Raw genomic sequence first — 16,966 nt, 5'->3', positions numbered from 1 at the left:
TTTTGTTTGTTTGTTTTTTGTTGGTGTTTTTGTTGTTGTTGTTGTTGTTCAGAATGGTTATGGGCACAGAAATGTCAGCGGGTGGAAAGCCTCCCTGTGGAGGTCTTTCTGCTCTGAAATGTTCAGCTCATGGAGGGCTGACACACAAAGCTCCCCAGGCAGAAAACGTGGGATTTTCTCACATCAGTCCCAAGGGGGGCACAGTAAATAAAATCTGTTGAAGCCAGCTGCCCCCCTGAGCTGTCCTGTCCCAAAGGGCTGGGTGCTCTGCCAGGGTGGGGATACTGGAGAGAGCAGCCAGCTGGTTTCCAAGGGAGGAACACTGATGAAAGCCTCTGGTTCCCCTCTCCAGGGGCAGCCTGCTGCCAGAGCTTGCTCACAATTCTCCACGGAGACCTAGTGCACCTCTCCAGGCTGAAAGTTATGTAAGGAATTCCTCCCAAGGCCCACTGAACCTGGCCATTCCTGTCCTCTAACGTGCACAACATTCTGCCTTTCATAGCCTGACCCCCATCACATCCTCAGAGAGAGCAAACAAACCCCTGCCACATCTCTGCGCCAAAAGGGACCAAGGAACACAAATAATAATAAATATACACGGGGAACTGAAACATTGACGTGTTCTAGAATGCAAGTGTTGTATTTACTGCACAGCAGGGGCTGAGCTCTGCTTTCTGCACACTGCTGTGAGCACAGACACTCGCCACACCTGCCAGAGCTGTTTGCAGAAGCTCCCCTGCACCACTCCAGGTGATCCAGACTGGGACCTGTGATGCCTCACCATATCCCATATGGATCCAGCTTTTAGAGAGGACAGCTCTCCCTCAGCCTCTGCATTCTGCAGGGCACAACCCATCCCCAGGCTGGTATTAGCCCATAATAAAGGTTCCTCTTGCCCCCCTCAAGCAGAAAACATGATGGAGAAACTCTGCACGCAACAGCATCTTTTTCATTTCTTTCCCCATACTGAAGAGCAAAGATGTAACTGCAGATCAGTCACACTACTAAACAGAGCAGTTTATCAAGTTTATATCAAGCTGTATGTAAACTGAGAGAAAATGTATTATGTAGTAGAGCCTTGCTTTCTCAGAATTTCCATCAAAAAAACACCGTGACAAATCACTGCTATACACTTAGGTGTTTATAGAGCAACCACAAATATGTGATTGAGGTTAAGAGTTTGCATACCACAGTTTCAGTAGAGGAGTCCATTTTTCAGCTGCTTTTCATTAATTTGTTTTAATTAATTTTCATGGAAATCACTTCAGCAATAAGTATTTTAATAAAAAGAAAAAACACAGTATTGGGGCAATTTTTGCAGCAGCTGAAATAAACGTAACATAATCTAATTTCTTGTAACAATTCTGTGAAGAATGGCTCTGGAGCATCAGCAGAAGCTGCAGGAAGCCTTTGAGCAGGAAGGGAGGAGGGGATGGGATGCACCTGCAGCAGCTCATCCCCACCACCCAGGCTGCCAGGAGCCAGAGCAGGGCATTGAGAGCTGCTCCTGCCCAGGACAGCAGCCAGGGCTGTGTGCCTGGCCCCTGGACAATTATTAATTGTTAACTATTGATAATTATTGATTAATAATCAATTATTCATAGGACCCCTTGGTGTTCTCACCCTCTGCTGCGACCCAGCCCCAGCCCAGCTCAGCAGCTACGCTCATGGTGCTGATATTGGGAAGATCAGGGACTTCATCCCTTAGGACAGGACAGCAAAACCCAGTCCTGAAGGGGTTTTTTCCAGTCACCATGCTGAGTGGAACTGGGGGAATGCACTTTTAAAAGCAACAGCTACATCTGGGCCAGACAAATCTCTGTGGATCGGCAATGTTGGAGTCCCAGTTCTAACTCTGGATGAGGAATGGACACTTCTGCTCAGGCTTCTGATTCAGCTCCACGTGCCAAATTTCTTGTGATGTAATCAAGTGCAGCCCCACTGCTATCAGCTGTCAGCAGCCTTCCTCCCATCATGCCAGCACCAAATCTGGGAGCCCATGAGCCTGTATCCACAGCAGCTCCAGCAGCTGTTTGAAGCTGGATGGAATTGTTGCTGCTTCAGATGCTCCAGGATTACGAGGTCATAAACCTGTGCTATCAAAGGCAGGCGTGTGCTGCAGAGCCTGCCCTGTGATGTGTGCATCCAAGGGCCACTGGAGCTGCACATCTGAGAGCAGAGCGCTGCCCACACGCTCCAAATTGCCTTAATTCCTCCTCTACATGCAGCCTGTTGCTCCACGCTGGATTTATTAGACAGTTTCATTTGGCTTTTTTACTCATTTATTTTGTGTGCTGAAGGCTTTTTGCTGCCCTGTTTAGTATTCAGGGCTTAGAGTTATTCTGATTTGAATGAAGCACAGCTCATTATTTAACTGAGCTCAGCAATGCCACATCACCCAGCGCACTCTCTGTGGTTTAGATGTGTTTTATATCCATCTGAGGAACCACAAAACAAATACAGTGAGATGCAGATAAAACAGCCTCTTCCCCATCTAACTGCTTCTGTACCTACAAAATTAAAATTACTGAGTAAGGAATGGATGAGCTCTGAAAGTGTGTGATTGACCAGAACCAAAGCATCATTTTGGAGCAGCACAGTGCCACGCTGCTGCTGACCTCAATCCTTCATACCCAGGAGGTTTAGACAGACACAGACCTACACCTACAGACAAACACACACACAAAACATTTCTGCTGGTCTTTAATTGCTTTTCTTTCTGTAGCATAAGGGTTTTCCATTCAAGCTCTTCATCATTTTGAAGGTTTCACATGTATTGGGTTGGGTTTGGTTTTATTTTCTTTTTTTTTTCTTTTTTTTTTCTTTTTTTTTTTAATTTATTGGGTTTTTTTATTTGTTTATTTTGGTGTTTTTTGGTTTGTTTGTTTTTTTGTTTTGTTTTGGTTTTATGTTTTGTTTCGGGGTTGGTTTTTTTTTTGAGGTTTTTTTTTTTGTGGAAGCTGGGATTTTCTGACATTCATACAACTCCAAGAGTTTAAGCTTTCTATAAGAAAGTCCAAATCTACCTGATATTTTAAACTGCTACAGTTTTACATGTCATGTCTCTACCTTAAGCTATTTTTTCCTGGAACAAGCACCATTTGGAAGGCTAGTGCAGACATCATACTGCCTATATGAATATATTATAGAATAACCCTGGGGATTTGTATGTATGCCCACACTCAAACATGCATACCTATGGTACATACATTGAGATATGCAGCCAGAAATTACAGCCAGATTAGAAAAATGCTGATTTTCAGATCAAAATGTCTTCACTGCTCTTGTATAAGACACACACTCAATTATAGCTGAGCCAAATGTAGATGAATGGGGTTTTGCTTTCACATTCCCTCTATTGGGTGCAAATTTCTGGTGAATGCCCATGGCCTCGATGGTTTGCTTTTGTAACCACTGGTGCACAAGAGCAGCTCTAGTTCTTCTCCTGCCTTGACGGTCCATAATGCAGATTTGAGTGTGACTGTATCCACACAGATCTCCGTGGATTTGTGCTGATTTGGACCAAAAAGTCAGTGAAAAAGCAGCAGTGTGACTCCTGCTCCCTCTCACACACCCCAGTTCTAGAAACTGATGTCATCCCACTGGGTAATTCTGGGTTTGTATTGGTAAGTGAGAAAACAGACCCAAATTACTTAAGACAGCTGGAGAATGAGAGAAAAAAGAGAGCAAAAACATTTTCCAAAAGTCATACTTCAGGTTTTTATAGAATTATTCTATTTAGTCAAGCAAGCTTACATAATTCCTTTCTGGGCCACCTATCCAAAATGTTAATTTCTAATACCTGTGCATGTGCATCTTGTAAGTCCACAAAGGGAAAAGAAAATATAAATCTAAAATAGCACTGCCTAATTTTCTGGAACACATAATTCATTAAACATGGATTCTGGCAGCTCAACTTTAACTCAGAAACAAAAGAAATCCACACAAAAGACAATAAATCTGCATTACACATGGTACTAAAATGATCCAATGGATTTATAGATGTTTACAAGTTTGCAGAGTGTGACACAGCGTCCACCAGAAATTTGATATTCACAGCACAAAACATCATAAACATATGTCTGCAACTACAAAAGGGCCTTTTTATGTGGGGATCATTGTTAAAATTGTCTTCAGAACATAAACCTTAAGTTGTAAATGCTACTCCCCATTTATTCTCCGAGACATAACAAATGAGGGAAGAAAAGCAGAGATATGTTTGTAATTGAAAATGTTTCTCAGGAAATGATCTGTACAGGAACATCATTCTCATTCCATTAACTGCTGACTCCAAGCCAACCATTTGTAAAAGTAAATAAATATGCAAACTGGCTGACAACAATGTGCCTGCCTTTAATGTTTCTGCATTAGTACTCAACCTCCAAAAAAAGAATCTATTTTCTTTTCTCATTTCTCCATTAAACCAAACATGGCATGCACACAAAAGGAACAGGAGTAATGCTGTTCACAAAAAAAGATGGGAGAAATGCTATGATTTGATTTTCATGTATGCAAAACAAATTAAATGCCTTTTGCCTTGAACTTTCTTTAAAGTCCAAAGCCGCTCCCAAGTCCTTCAGTGACTTGTTTGCTGTTCCTTTCTTTTTTTCTTTTTTTTTTTTTTTTTGCAATTGGCAGGGAAAAAAGCCCTCCACAGACAGACAGACAGACAGACAGATGTCTGGTCTGGGTAGGTAAAAACCAACAAATCAGGAAGCAAACTCAGTTCTTTTTTAAAAGAGTACATGTGATTCTCTTTTGCCAGCTTCATTAAGCCTTCCAGGCTTTCACATTTCATTTGGGATGAAGGTTCTTTCTCAGAATTTCCCTGCAGTTTCTAAGAGGTAATAAGCAGTGAAGTTCCAAGCTAACACAGATGCCAGTCATTCCATTCATTCCTTCTCCACATCCTCTCAACACATCTTTTAAAATGCATAAGCAGTGTCTGCAGACGTTTGAAAAGCCTGTCACCCTACAGGAGTGTTTCAAACCCTGCTGAAAAATCCCAAAAGACAATTTTGGGAACAAATACAGACAAGAGGTCAACTGATGCTGCTTCTTATTCCCAGTGAAGAACCAGCCATGCCTATGAGAAATGCTGTGCCCATTCCAAGTTCTTATCAAAATGTGCTGTGTGGAATCTGATCCCAAAACAAACTCCAGAGAGCCTCAGACACCTTGGTAGGGTGTTTGTGCACCTTGGTAGGGTGTTTGTGCACCAGGAACAGGTTGTTAGCCGTTCTGCACAGGGTATCCCTACGTGCAAAATCCTTTATGGAAACAAATGCTGTGATAGCAAAGCACCTCATGGAAACACATCCTGTGACAACTGAGATTTCCAGAGTGCTGAGGTACGAACTGAGAGGTCTCTGAAAGGATTTACTGAGGGATCTCAGAACTACAGAGTGCTTGGGGCCATACACAGAAGAGGGGAAAGCATTTGTATCCTCCTCCTCACCCACATTTGGGTATTTCTCAAGTCACAACAAACTGCAATCCCCAGAGGAGAGGCAGACAGACCTCTTGAGTAGAGGGAATTGCTCTTCTCACACGCTCACCAGCTTGCTGCAACCATTTTTTTCCAAACATTGTGGAGTGGAGAAGCAGATTTTATAGGGCTGACTTGCCTCATTTTGTGAATCACCAAGCAGCTAAGAGCAGCTATTCCAACATCAACAAGAGGCGCTCATGCGGAGAAGACAAAACCAAGGATCTGTTCCAAGAAGTCTTTCCCAGCTCAACAAGTTCTAGCTATTCCTAAGAGAAAACCCAAAAATAGTTCTCAGGAATGTGAGGGCACACTAGTAGCAAGCTGAGGGTTTCCTGAATTTCTTGCTCTTTTCTTCCTGTATATATAAGCCTTGTTTTTGAAGGAGAAAAGTTAAGAGAGTTACGAGAGACCCACTGTATGTCAGTAATCCAAATGAGTAATCCAGTTTTTTCTTGAAAGAAACAGAAAAATGACTACTTTTACTGGAAAGTTAAAGCTCCTTCTCAGAGACTACAAAATGGTTTATGTGTCACACATGGCTCCCATCTTCAAACTGCAGTTCCTAGAGCTACTTGTGTCTTGAGACAAGCACCTCATCACCTTCAGGGAAAGATTCTGTGACAAAGGATTAAAAGATCTGTAAGAAGTGGCCAAGCATTTCTACAAGCCAGAAGGGAAAAAAAAACCAAAAAACCCCTGAACCACTTTAGTATCTTATGAGAGCTTCTCATGCTTCAAGATCTTTCTTTACCATCAAAATGGACCAGGATGAAGGTTGGGGTCGACACCAAGGCTGGAGAAATAGAGATGGGATAAGGGTCACTTGAAGAAATTAAAATAATAATGAATACAAGTATGTAGATATATTACTTATTTTCATAGCTGGTAGTTTCATTCTTTGCCACCTTCTGTGTCAATGCTGAGTGTCCAACCATGGTTCTCACATTCAGGGGCAGAATTGACTTGCAACATTAAATTCTGGTTTTCCCCTTGACTTTAAATATTTCCAACTTCTTGCTATGTTTAATATTTTTGCTTAACACAAGGATGACTTCTTAAAGTCTCTGCAATATGTCCTAGGGAACTGAAGTTTGTAGTCAAGGACAGAACTGGGATCTAATGTGGGAATTGGGATTTAAAGACAGGCCTCCAGCATGGCAAAACCAGGCTGTGGCTTTGGCTGGATCAACAGAACCCAGCTGCCTTCGGAAAGAAAAAAGGGTGGATTTGGTAAAGGGCAGCAAAATAAAACCTTCAAATGGAAGAAATATATCTTCTAGCATCTTGAAGACTAAACTGGGTTCTCTAGGCCAACGTGGAGGTTAATGTGCATTTGACAGCAGAAATTGTAGCACTTGACTGAAAAAAGGGAAAAAGGGAAAAAGAGGAAAAGGGAAAAAGGGAAAAAGGGAAAAAGGGAAAAAGGGAAAAAGGGAAAAGCATTTCCTGAGAAAAGGGAAACTTCCTTTTTATGTGGTGTGAGGAAGCCCCTCTGCTTTTCCCAGCCATACAGCACTAAGGGTAGCCCAGGGATGAGCAGGGACGTGTCAGGGCTGTCTGTGGAAATCCCTGGCTGGAGGGAGGACTTTGGTCAGCTGGCATAAATCACAGTGTAGTGTGATCAGTAAATAGTGTGGCTGTGCTATCCCCCTAAAATGCATTTACACAGAAGTGTAAGATGATGATGCAAGACAGGACTTTGGTAGCAAAAACTAGAAATTGTGTTTGGCTTAGGAAAGCAGGATTTGTTCTCAAATTGCACAGGAAATACAGCAACACTTTCCAGCCTAGGCTTTCAAATCCCTTAATCAGAATTAATTCATTTAACAGAAGAAAACAGCAGTATCCTCATTCTGCAGCACAGGAAAAGAACCACAATTCTAGTTTAAGGAACACATCTATATGTTTCCTTTCTGGAGACAAATTGCACTTGTAAAATGGAAGCTTGGCACTCCAAATCCAGCCTTAAAAGCTTGTCTCTAAGGTTACATAGCCTGACAGAGCAGACAGGAATACCTGTACCTCTTGCTTTCCAAACCCATAGCATGGCTAAGAAAACACTCTTTTTTTCCATATAAACCAGTAGAAATGATTTTCATCCAACCCCGTGGCTCGCCCTTGACAGGCCCTGCCTGGTACCCTGCCTGCATTCCTAATTCTGCTTCTTTCCTTACAAAATCAAGCAGCTGCTCCAGCTTCCAAACACCCTGTCTCAACCAAATCACTGACTGTGCTGTCCATCTGAGCGTGGTGTTCCTGGGAAAACAGCAAGGGTGAAGCCCCAAAGTGCACATGCACTGTCCCCTCTGAGACATCTCCAACAAGCTGCAATTTCAGAGCAGCCCTGTGTGAACTCCTCCCTGCTGAGTGCATCTCCTGGGAGGCTGTCACTGCCACCGTACCAATTTCATCATTTTTTCACTGTACCAATTTCATCATTTTTTCACCGTACCAATTTCATCATTTTTTCACTGTACCAATTTCATCATTTTTCCACTGTACCAATTTCAACAAGCACACCCACAGTTCCTGTGGCTGTAGCATTTCCTACTTTGCAGGTGGATAAAGAACCTCAAATGGGTTTTACTCCATGGCACTAACACATCTGGAGTTTCCCAGGAATAATCTGCAGCCTTCAGCTTTCAAGTCTGAAGGAAGTTTGTGTTACTGCTCCTCTCAGAAAGTGCACAGTACCAGGAAGTTTTCATTTTGAATGAATGAATATTAATATTAAAACTTACTGACTGCATTAACACATAGCCCATCTGAGAATTGCTAGCCCAAGCCTGCTTTTGACTACAAATGTCAACTCTCCCTGAGTGGAACTCAGCTGATAAAAATCACTGTTTTCACATTGGAGCCAGTGTTACCCAAAGACTGCATTTGTACCAAACTGAAGCTAACAGGAACACATAATCTTACGAAACATCACTAGGATGAAACAGCTAATTCTAGTTCATATTGCAGAAATACCTTCATGGAATGACATTAAATATTAACAGACTGCTCTATTTTCTTCTTCTTTTACCCAGGAAAAGCACAGTCTGACAGGAGTAAGAAGAAAATAAATCCTCATTCTTATCTTCAGCACACCAAAAATAACCAGCACTGTAAAAACAGAGAGTCAGAAAGCAATAACCAGAAAAGCAAAACAACCAGGTCTGGGCTCCTACCTTTAGGGCAAAATGCTCCACAGCCCATCGTAGGGTCGCTGGGCCACCCTCATAGTGCATCCCAGGGGGAACTGCAGTCCTGGAGGAGTTTGAAGCCCCTGGCACTCTTCAGAGGAGCTGTTTTAGCTTTCCAGCCTGTTTTCCACCAGAATGGTCCAAGCACATCACAACTCCCGGCTCAGAGCATCGCTTCAGAACAAGCGACTGACTGCCTATATAATTTAATATGATGCCACATGAGACTCATAGACCAGCTGCAAAAGAAACTAAATCTGCTTTTTGCAGCTTGCTGAATTGTGTTCTGAAGGCTGGGATGCACTTTTGATTGTGTGCTTTTGTTATCAGTCATACAACTAAGCAAAGTGCTCAAAGGGCAAGTGCAGAAGACACGTTTTTATAAACTCCAGTCTGTTTCTGTTCTGGGCACCTTTTCCCCTTGTAACTGAATAAAGTCACAGGAAAAGTCTGTGCATAGACACTGCAACATTGGGTAGGCGATGGGCAATCTCTTTCTCTTTTTCCTTTCTTTTTTAGTTTTTTTTAAATTTTATTTTTAGTTTTTGTTATTGTGAAGCAAAGTCTGATCAAAGGGAGTTACTCAAATCCTGTTGTCTGACTTGAGACTCACATGTGATATTACCAAATATTACCAAATTCAGATCCTGATCACAGTATTCTTTTCTCTACAAATACTTCCCCACTGAAATAATTAGCAACACTCCCATGGAAATGGATTAAGCCCCGAAACAGGCAAAAGAATATAAAAATCTAAAAAGCAGAGGAAAGGAGAGGTATGAGCCATCAAAAGAATAATAAACTACTGGTAAGAAATAAACTGGTTTTATGGTCTATGGGTTCTTCCAAAGGGGGAAAGTAATGAAAATATAATCTAAAGCAACTACTTACTTGGGCTAAAAATCAAATTCCTGTGAGGTTTTTCTACAGACTAGAACTTTTCAGAAGCTATAAAATGTCTAAGTGTTTGCTTCAACTTGGAGCAAGAGGGGGGAAGTGACACATCCCTGGCTCCTTTCTAAGTCATGGAAAGTAGTTACCTTTCTAATTTCCAGTGGAACTCTGCTTAAAATACCCGTGCCAAAAGACAAGTATGGAGCAGGGAGTGGTGTTTGCAGTTTGGGGTTATTCTGCTGTGCTACACAACATTCCTCCCCCAGGTTCTGTGTCAGATGTGACTCCTTGCAGAGGAGCCTCAGAGCTCTCATCAGTTCTGGCAGCTCTTTGCCAGCTCCAAGGAGTCTCTGATCACATCCCTCTGCAGCTTCTGGGTCACTCCTCAAAGCCTTTTTCCCTGCCAGCATTTCAATTTCGTGCTGCCATGGACTCCCCATTCCCACTCCTGGAGTGCCACTGCCTTCTGGCACTGGGAACCTGCACTGCTGAATAACAGCATTCAATTACAAACAATACTCAGCTGGCAGCTCTCTTCCAAGCTTTCCTGCTCCTCATTTCTGAACAGAATCCTGAGTGTCCCAGACACTTCATTATGGCAATCCTGCTTGGGACACAAGCACAGCTAAAGGAAAACAATGCTTCACTTGAAATGTCAAGAAGAATGCTGAAAATTATTATATATTAAGAGAATTCATGAAGTCTGAAGTCACAGCCACCTTGTGCAAGTCAACTCAACCTATAAGTGATTATTTATATCTGTTTATAAAGTGGTGGTTTTTTGCACATACAGAAGTTCAAAAAACAGTAAATGAAATCTGTTTCTTTTAGCTGAGTTTTTATACCTACAGAAGCAGACAGAAGATTATGCCCAGGTAATAGGTGAGGTTACAGCAGAGTAAGAAAGTTGCAAATTAGCTAAAGCAGAGCTCTTTTCTCAGAGGGTAACGTGGCAAGAAGTTGACAACTTCAGCAGGTCTGAAGTGCACAGCCTGGGGAGCCAGAATTAGAATTTCTGCTCCTTCTCTCTGTAATCCATTGTCACTTGCCACCAACATAAACTCAAGCAGGGCTTGATTTCTAATTCCTGTAATATAACAACAACAAGATCAGCTTTCAAGAAGCCTGTGCACTTCTCCCTTCCCTCAGCAGAGCTCAGTGCAGGGAGGAAAGCAGCACACTGCAAGATGCTTTGGGCCTCGAGCTTCCCAAACTGTTCCTAAGGGCTCATTTTCAACCCCGCAATTTTCAGCTTTGTAAAAACAGAAATATAGCCAGGGAGGACTAAAGTCTTATTCAAGCTGTTTTGGCCATCAATACAGGAAACAATTCAAAGGCAACATGACACTGATAGCTTAATTTGTGAAAATGGATAAATACTGGATCTGCCACATAGCACATTAACCCATGTAACAAATAAATACAGAAATAGCACTGCAATACTTGGTTAAAAGGTTTTGGTTCACAGAGGAGGAAATTCAATTAAAGCATGTAATGTCAATTACTGTCATTTGTAATTTTATTTTGCTTCTCTAGAAACAATACAGATGCAGGATTCTAAAGTTACCTGCATGTTTGATGCAAATGGGATAAAATTATCTAGGTTCTGAGAAAATCCAGATAGTAGTAGGGAAAAAAACCCCAGTTTCACCTAACCTCACTCGTGGATCTTCTTCAGAGTGCTGGTCACATGAGGACTGACAAGCCTTCAATTTAAACACAGAAGCCAACAACCCAGACCTGAAACAGGACTTTTCATGTTTCAAAAGTGATGTTAAGGCATCAGAAAGGCTGGGAGGAGAGCAACTTCTTAATTCTCAGCTCCTGCAGATGGGCACAGCTTTACTAAAGCCAAGAGAAGAGCATTGACTGACATCAGCAGAGAACTGACCTTACTGCTCATACTGATTGATTCCAACTGGGAAATGACAGGGTCAGCTTCTCAATGTTTCTGTCTCCTTCTCTCTGCTCTCTGTAGAAGTGACAGAGACCAAAAGCCACGTGGAAGACTCCAAGCACCAGCACAGGAACAAACATTGCCAGGTCTCCTCAGTCCCTCTGCAGCATCAGCAGCCAGTTCTGCTTTCCCACAAACAGCTTTGCACAGCCCAGCCTGGGGCTGCACAGAAGCATCCTGCCCCCAGCACACCCTCCTGAAGGCAGGAAATAACACAAAGAATGAGTTCATAAAATTACTGTTGGTTAGAATAATGCCAGGCATCTTTCTGCCTTGCAAACTACGACCTGAGCTACACCAGAACGAGCAGAAAATCTGCTGTAAAGACCTCCAGGCCATCTTCCCTTAAGCATCACCACCTCTAAACACGGAAGCATCCTGCCTTTGAACAGCCATACTTTCCTCAATGGTGTGATGCTACAGTGAAACCATGATTAGAATGATAGGAAAGAGCTAACAAAAGAAAAACTAAATCAATCAGATGCTTTCTTATGCCTCTAAATGATACACATAAATCGTGTCTACCAGGTTCCCTCGGGCTATTTCAGGAGCAGGCAGAACACAAAATGATGCAGATTCATTACAAAAAGTCTAAATCTAATCTACCTGAATTGAAAATGCCAGGAATCATGTAAATGGAAGACAAGATGACAGACCTTGCATGTTATACATAAGCAGAAACAAGAGCCATATAAACCTGGGGTAACACAAAGTGCTGGTTCACTGAGAAATCACAGGACAGTGCCAACATCCACTGGTGCAGCTGCAGGGAGGAAAGAGGCGACTTCAAACTGCCCTTGTGCCTTCCCCTGCCCTCCAGAGGATGGCATGAGCCTGGCACCTGGGACTTCAGGGCTGGCACTGAGGGTACAGGTGACATTTACCTCCCCTCCCCACCAAAAACCCCAACAGGAGGAATTCCAGCGCGGGCTGTGTGATGCACAGGGAGAGGGGGGACACCAGAGTTGTGTTTTCAGATGTGCAAATTATCAAACAGTGTCCTTCCCAAATAACACACCTGAATGCTGACAGAAGTCACCTAAAAGAGGCAATTCCAACTAGATCGAGGTGGCAAATGGAAAAAAAAAAAATTAGACAGTTGAAAAATGAAATACTACTGAGGTGGCACAGCTCACCTATAACTGACACATGGCAAAAATGCATTGACAAGAACCTGAGGAATTCCAGCTCTCCCAGAATGTTACCATCCCAAATTACCCCAAATTATTATTTGCAATGCACCTTGCAAGGTCCAAGTGTTGCTGAACACAGGCAGGCCCATTGCCTTTTTCCCTAAACACACAGGGGAAGGAGGCTGATGTTATACCTATAAATACACACACTTTTTTATGCCTCGTATCATAAACAAAATCTTTTCTACAACCATACATGCACACAAAAGTGGATCATTTGGAACACTCTAACATAGTGGTCTCTCCTGTAGGATCTGAATCACACAGCCTCTCTCTCCTAACATGCCAAACTCGTTCCCTGCCATTAAATCAAGACACATTCAGGTCTAAACCTTCACCTGGAGCCAGACTTTTTGACTTGCTCTGTGCTGACATTTTAAACTGCATGCAGGAATAACTCTCCTCTCATTTTCTAAGCCGTGCTGGCTCAAAATCTAAACACCAGCAACGCTACTGAAAATACAAAAACAACCTCAAAGTCAACAGAATCTCAGCAGTATAAATCCAGTGTGAAGATCAGACCTAGATCATAACTCCTACAGATTTCTCTTGTGGCACAAAAATATTACTCAGCAACAGGGAACACAACCCATTACCAAACAGTTTGCTCAGTGTTATGTCATTATTTCTCCAGTGGAAAAAGAACAGTGTTCTGACTTTCAGGGATGCACTAAATTGGCTCCAAGTTTTGCTAGAGCAAGAGGAAAAACCCCTTGATTTATGGACCTGCACATTAACAAGTGCCTCTTTCTCGTTCCTCTGTCTCTGCCTTCCATTTAGCGTTCATGTTACCGGGGTTGGATTTCCTCTAGGCCTGGGTCCTGTTCAGTGGCTGCATTTCTACCCCAATTCCAGTGGAGATCCCGTTCCCAGAGCCCTGCCAAGCTGGCAGCACAGCTCCTGAGAGACTGCTCTGCCTGACGTGCACCGAGCCAGTTATTGACACACCACTGTTCCCATTCAGCTCTGCACCCAAGCACTGAACTGCACAGCACTTCCACATGTGGCATCTGTTACACTGCTCTGGAAAATTATATTACTTTGGGTAAATAAAAAGCTAAGAGCAGCAGGAAAAATATCATAAAAATGCAGCCGAATTTGTTTCATCCTGCCTCCATCAGCAAATTTGGTCTATGACCTCTGCCTATGAGTCATGCAAGTACTTTAAAACTTGCAGTGATTTATATTTCCAGGATAGGAAGTTCAAGGCTTATATTTCTGTTCCCCTACCATACATTATTTTTCTTTATACACAATTTCTTGCTAATTATCTATCTAAAACATGTAGGCATCTTTTTTTTCCTATTTTGTGGTGCACATTAACCAAAACCATTCATCTCAACAACCAGCCTCTGGGTTCTTGGCAGAGCAGAACTGAATGTGTAGGTTATTCCTGGAACCCTGCTAGGCTGATGCTCTCATCGTAGTTTTAGTCATGGAAACAAGCTTCTACCAAGACAGGCATTGTTTGTTAAAAAGGAAATTCCCAGCATATCTGTCAGAAATGAGGAGTAATAGGGTACACCACTGAAAAATGTAGTATTTGCATAGGGCTGTTCATTAGAAGGCTTTAGTCTGCTCTGCAAATCAAGTGATGCATTTTGGAGTTTGGGCTCGTGTCCTGCTGAGAAACCCCTCTGTACTCTCAGCTCTGCTCCTTGAGACCGACCTTCACACGAGGGCAACAAGTGCTCCTCGAGCTCAGAAGGGAACCAGCAAAAGAGCCAACCTTTCCTTTTCTCTGAGCATTATTAGTGGGGCTTTTGGATCCACAAAGCTGTGTTTTCCCTGGTCTGCTTGGCCTTCACCTCCACACCTGCGAGGTTGGGAGGAGGGTGTCATTTGGTTCCCATGAGAAGCACAGGGCAGCTCCAGCCATGGATGTGTGACTTCAGCATGGAGGGACTGACTCTGAATTCTGTGATGGGGAGCTGGTTAAGCACCCTTTGCCTCATTCCTGTAAAATTTAACAAAGACCCCCTTCATTGGATAATGGTGTAAAAAAATCTGTGTCCACAGGTAAATTCTTTGCAGTTCTGTGTCTTCAGCACTTGCCTCTGTAGGATATTTTATAACAGCAAAAGCAAAATTTCTCACTCATCAGAGTCTGGGGAGTTTGTGTGACACTGGTGTTTATCCTCTTCGCTCTCTTGGACTGAGGTCCTGCCCAGACAAGGAAAACTTTTTTATCTCATCTCCCTAGAGTGCTACCAGAGATCAATAATTCTGCTTTATCTAATGGAAAATCTCTGGGGTCTTGTGAATCATGTGCTGGCAGCTTTATTTAGATGGAAATCTGTGTACACCCCTGGGAAGCCTTGCTTTAAAACAATCTTCTGTAACATTCAGACTTCAGTTGATCTTTCAAATACTTTCTAGTCTGAATGAGTTAAAACACAGGTGAAGTTTCCCTGCTGAATGATCAGCTCAAGCACAAAACCTGACCTGACAGATCTGGATCAGTTTTAGAAGTCGGCTGCAAAATGTTACATCAGTGAGCAAGTTAATCCTAACCCAGGACCCAAAAGCTTCTGTTTTTCTTCAAATGTTTCCATTTTCATTAGTACTACAGGGCATGTCAGGCGAATCCTGCCCTTTGTTACTTGTGCAGCCTGACTGCAATTAAGCTAACAAGTCTGCTGCAGTCCAGGATGGTGTCCAAACCCTTTTCATAGCTGTGGTTGCTCAGGAAGAAGAAAGCAAACCCTTAATTTGTCACTGAGGTAAGCATTTATCAACTGTGGGCACAAGGGAAGGTCAACACATCTCTGCTGTTTCAGAACTACAATGGCACTTTAAGCCTCCTGACACCACTTTGATGCAGACAATGGCCATTACCACTATTCATGAATATGAGAACAGACACAGAGGGAAAAAATAAACCAGAGAGAGTTTGGATGCAGCCTCAGAACAGGACAGGATGAGTGCTCAGGGGCTCAGCCCACCTCCACAGAGGTACAGCAGGCACAGAGCCAGAGCTGCTATGTCCCAGCGATTTTGTTTTCCAGATCCCGCAGGGAGCAGAACCAGACAGGTAAATGATGAAAAACAGTGCCCCATGTTGCCAATCTAATTTGTCATATTTTGAATGCAGGTATTAAAAATATGAAAATTATTATTGACTCTTTCCCGTCCTGCTTAGTGGGACTTAGACTGACTGTTTGAACTTTGCCTTAGAAATCTGTTTCCAGGGCTGACTGCTGATTTTACATCATATCATAGACTGAGTGCTTCTCACCATCATCTCCAGCCCTCTCTGCCCCCTGAAACCTTTCCTCCTGTCAATCTCTTTAAACAATATTATGAAGAGAATCTGGCTTCTAGAAACCAGTGCAGGCAGAACCCAATTCAAAAGCACCTCACAGGCAAAAGAAAATATTTCCAGGCTCAGTCAAGGCTCAGTGCGAGAAGGGGAAGGCGCTGTCTCGAGCAGCCAGAGCAATCCTTGTGCAAGAGCTCTGAGCAGGCAAGAAGAGCAAAGAGGAGCTGCTCAGTGCCCCTGGCACAGCAAACCTGTGGGTTTATAGGATTGCAGCTCTCTGCCAGGCCAGAGCTGTGCCCCAGCACTGCAGCACCTGCACGCCAGCGCGGCAGCATCAGCTCCGCGGCTCCAAACAGAACCACTTGCCATAAGTAAATGCACTTTGACAGCAGCTCCTAATAAGAGGAAGGAAATGAGGGAGAGAAAGAAAAGTGATAGGAGACAAAAGGACTTTATAAAACGGGGCTTTATTGCTTTCATTTGCAGCGTTTTCCCTTTGTTCTGTTGAGCCTTCCAATTCCAGATACTGCACAAAAGAGATACCTGTCGAAAAAAGTTTATTTCAATCTGAAACTGACTCGTAAGATGCTTCACTAATTCAACAGCCCATTATCAGGAGTAACAATGAGCTACCTCTAATTAATTTGGTGCAGCCTTTGCTTCTGATACCAATCAAATCACTATTAACGGGGAGTTTGTGCTCTCTCATTACAGCACAAAATGGGTACCAATCTTCTCATGAAGATTTTTGGACCATAAACTGTGTTTGAGGTCAGCGTAGTTGGCTTCTTCCCACACCCATTTTTTTCAACCAGGATGGAAAAAAATATATAATGATGTGCTATTTAGTACCTGGATAAAAATCTACATTCAGGCTGCCTACACCGAAAGACTGAAACCAGTTCAATATGAAGAAATCTCAGCCTAAAAAAATCAAGATTTTAGTAGCTCGCAGAACTCAAATTAAACACTTAAATAGGT

At 42.8% G+C, this 16,966-nt stretch overlaps 1 protein-coding gene across 3 annotated transcripts in view; it reads right to left on the bottom strand.

Annotated features, from left to right (window-relative positions):
* The window catches only part of PARVA (parvin alpha), a 57,325-nt gene that overhangs the window by 20,959 nt on the left and 19,400 nt on the right, over nt 1-16,966 (bottom strand). The window contains exons 1-2 of one of the 3 annotated variants that reach the window (XM_058845230.1): nt 8,665-9,106; nt 5,628-5,757 (exon numbers count right to left, since the gene is read on the bottom strand). The exons of 1 other annotated variant lie outside the window; for it this stretch is intronic. Coding sequence is in view for 1 of the 2 variants with exons in the window: in XM_058845221.1 (XP_058701204.1) it covers nt 8,665-8,692 (28 nt within the window). In the remaining variant the exon portion in view is untranslated. Of the gene's footprint in view, nt 1-5,627; nt 5,758-8,664; nt 9,110-16,966 lie in introns of those variants that run through there. One more of the 3 variants, XM_058845221.1, reaches the window with a different exon arrangement.

This window comes from Poecile atricapillus, chromosome 1 (genome assembly GCF_030490865.1).
Source record: "Poecile atricapillus isolate bPoeAtr1 chromosome 1, bPoeAtr1.hap1, whole genome shotgun sequence".
NCBI classification, from domain to species: domain Eukaryota; kingdom Metazoa; phylum Chordata; class Aves; order Passeriformes; family Paridae; genus Poecile; species Poecile atricapillus.
Note: the sequence above shows the minus strand (reverse complement) of the source record. Positions and strands in the feature narration are given on the sequence as shown.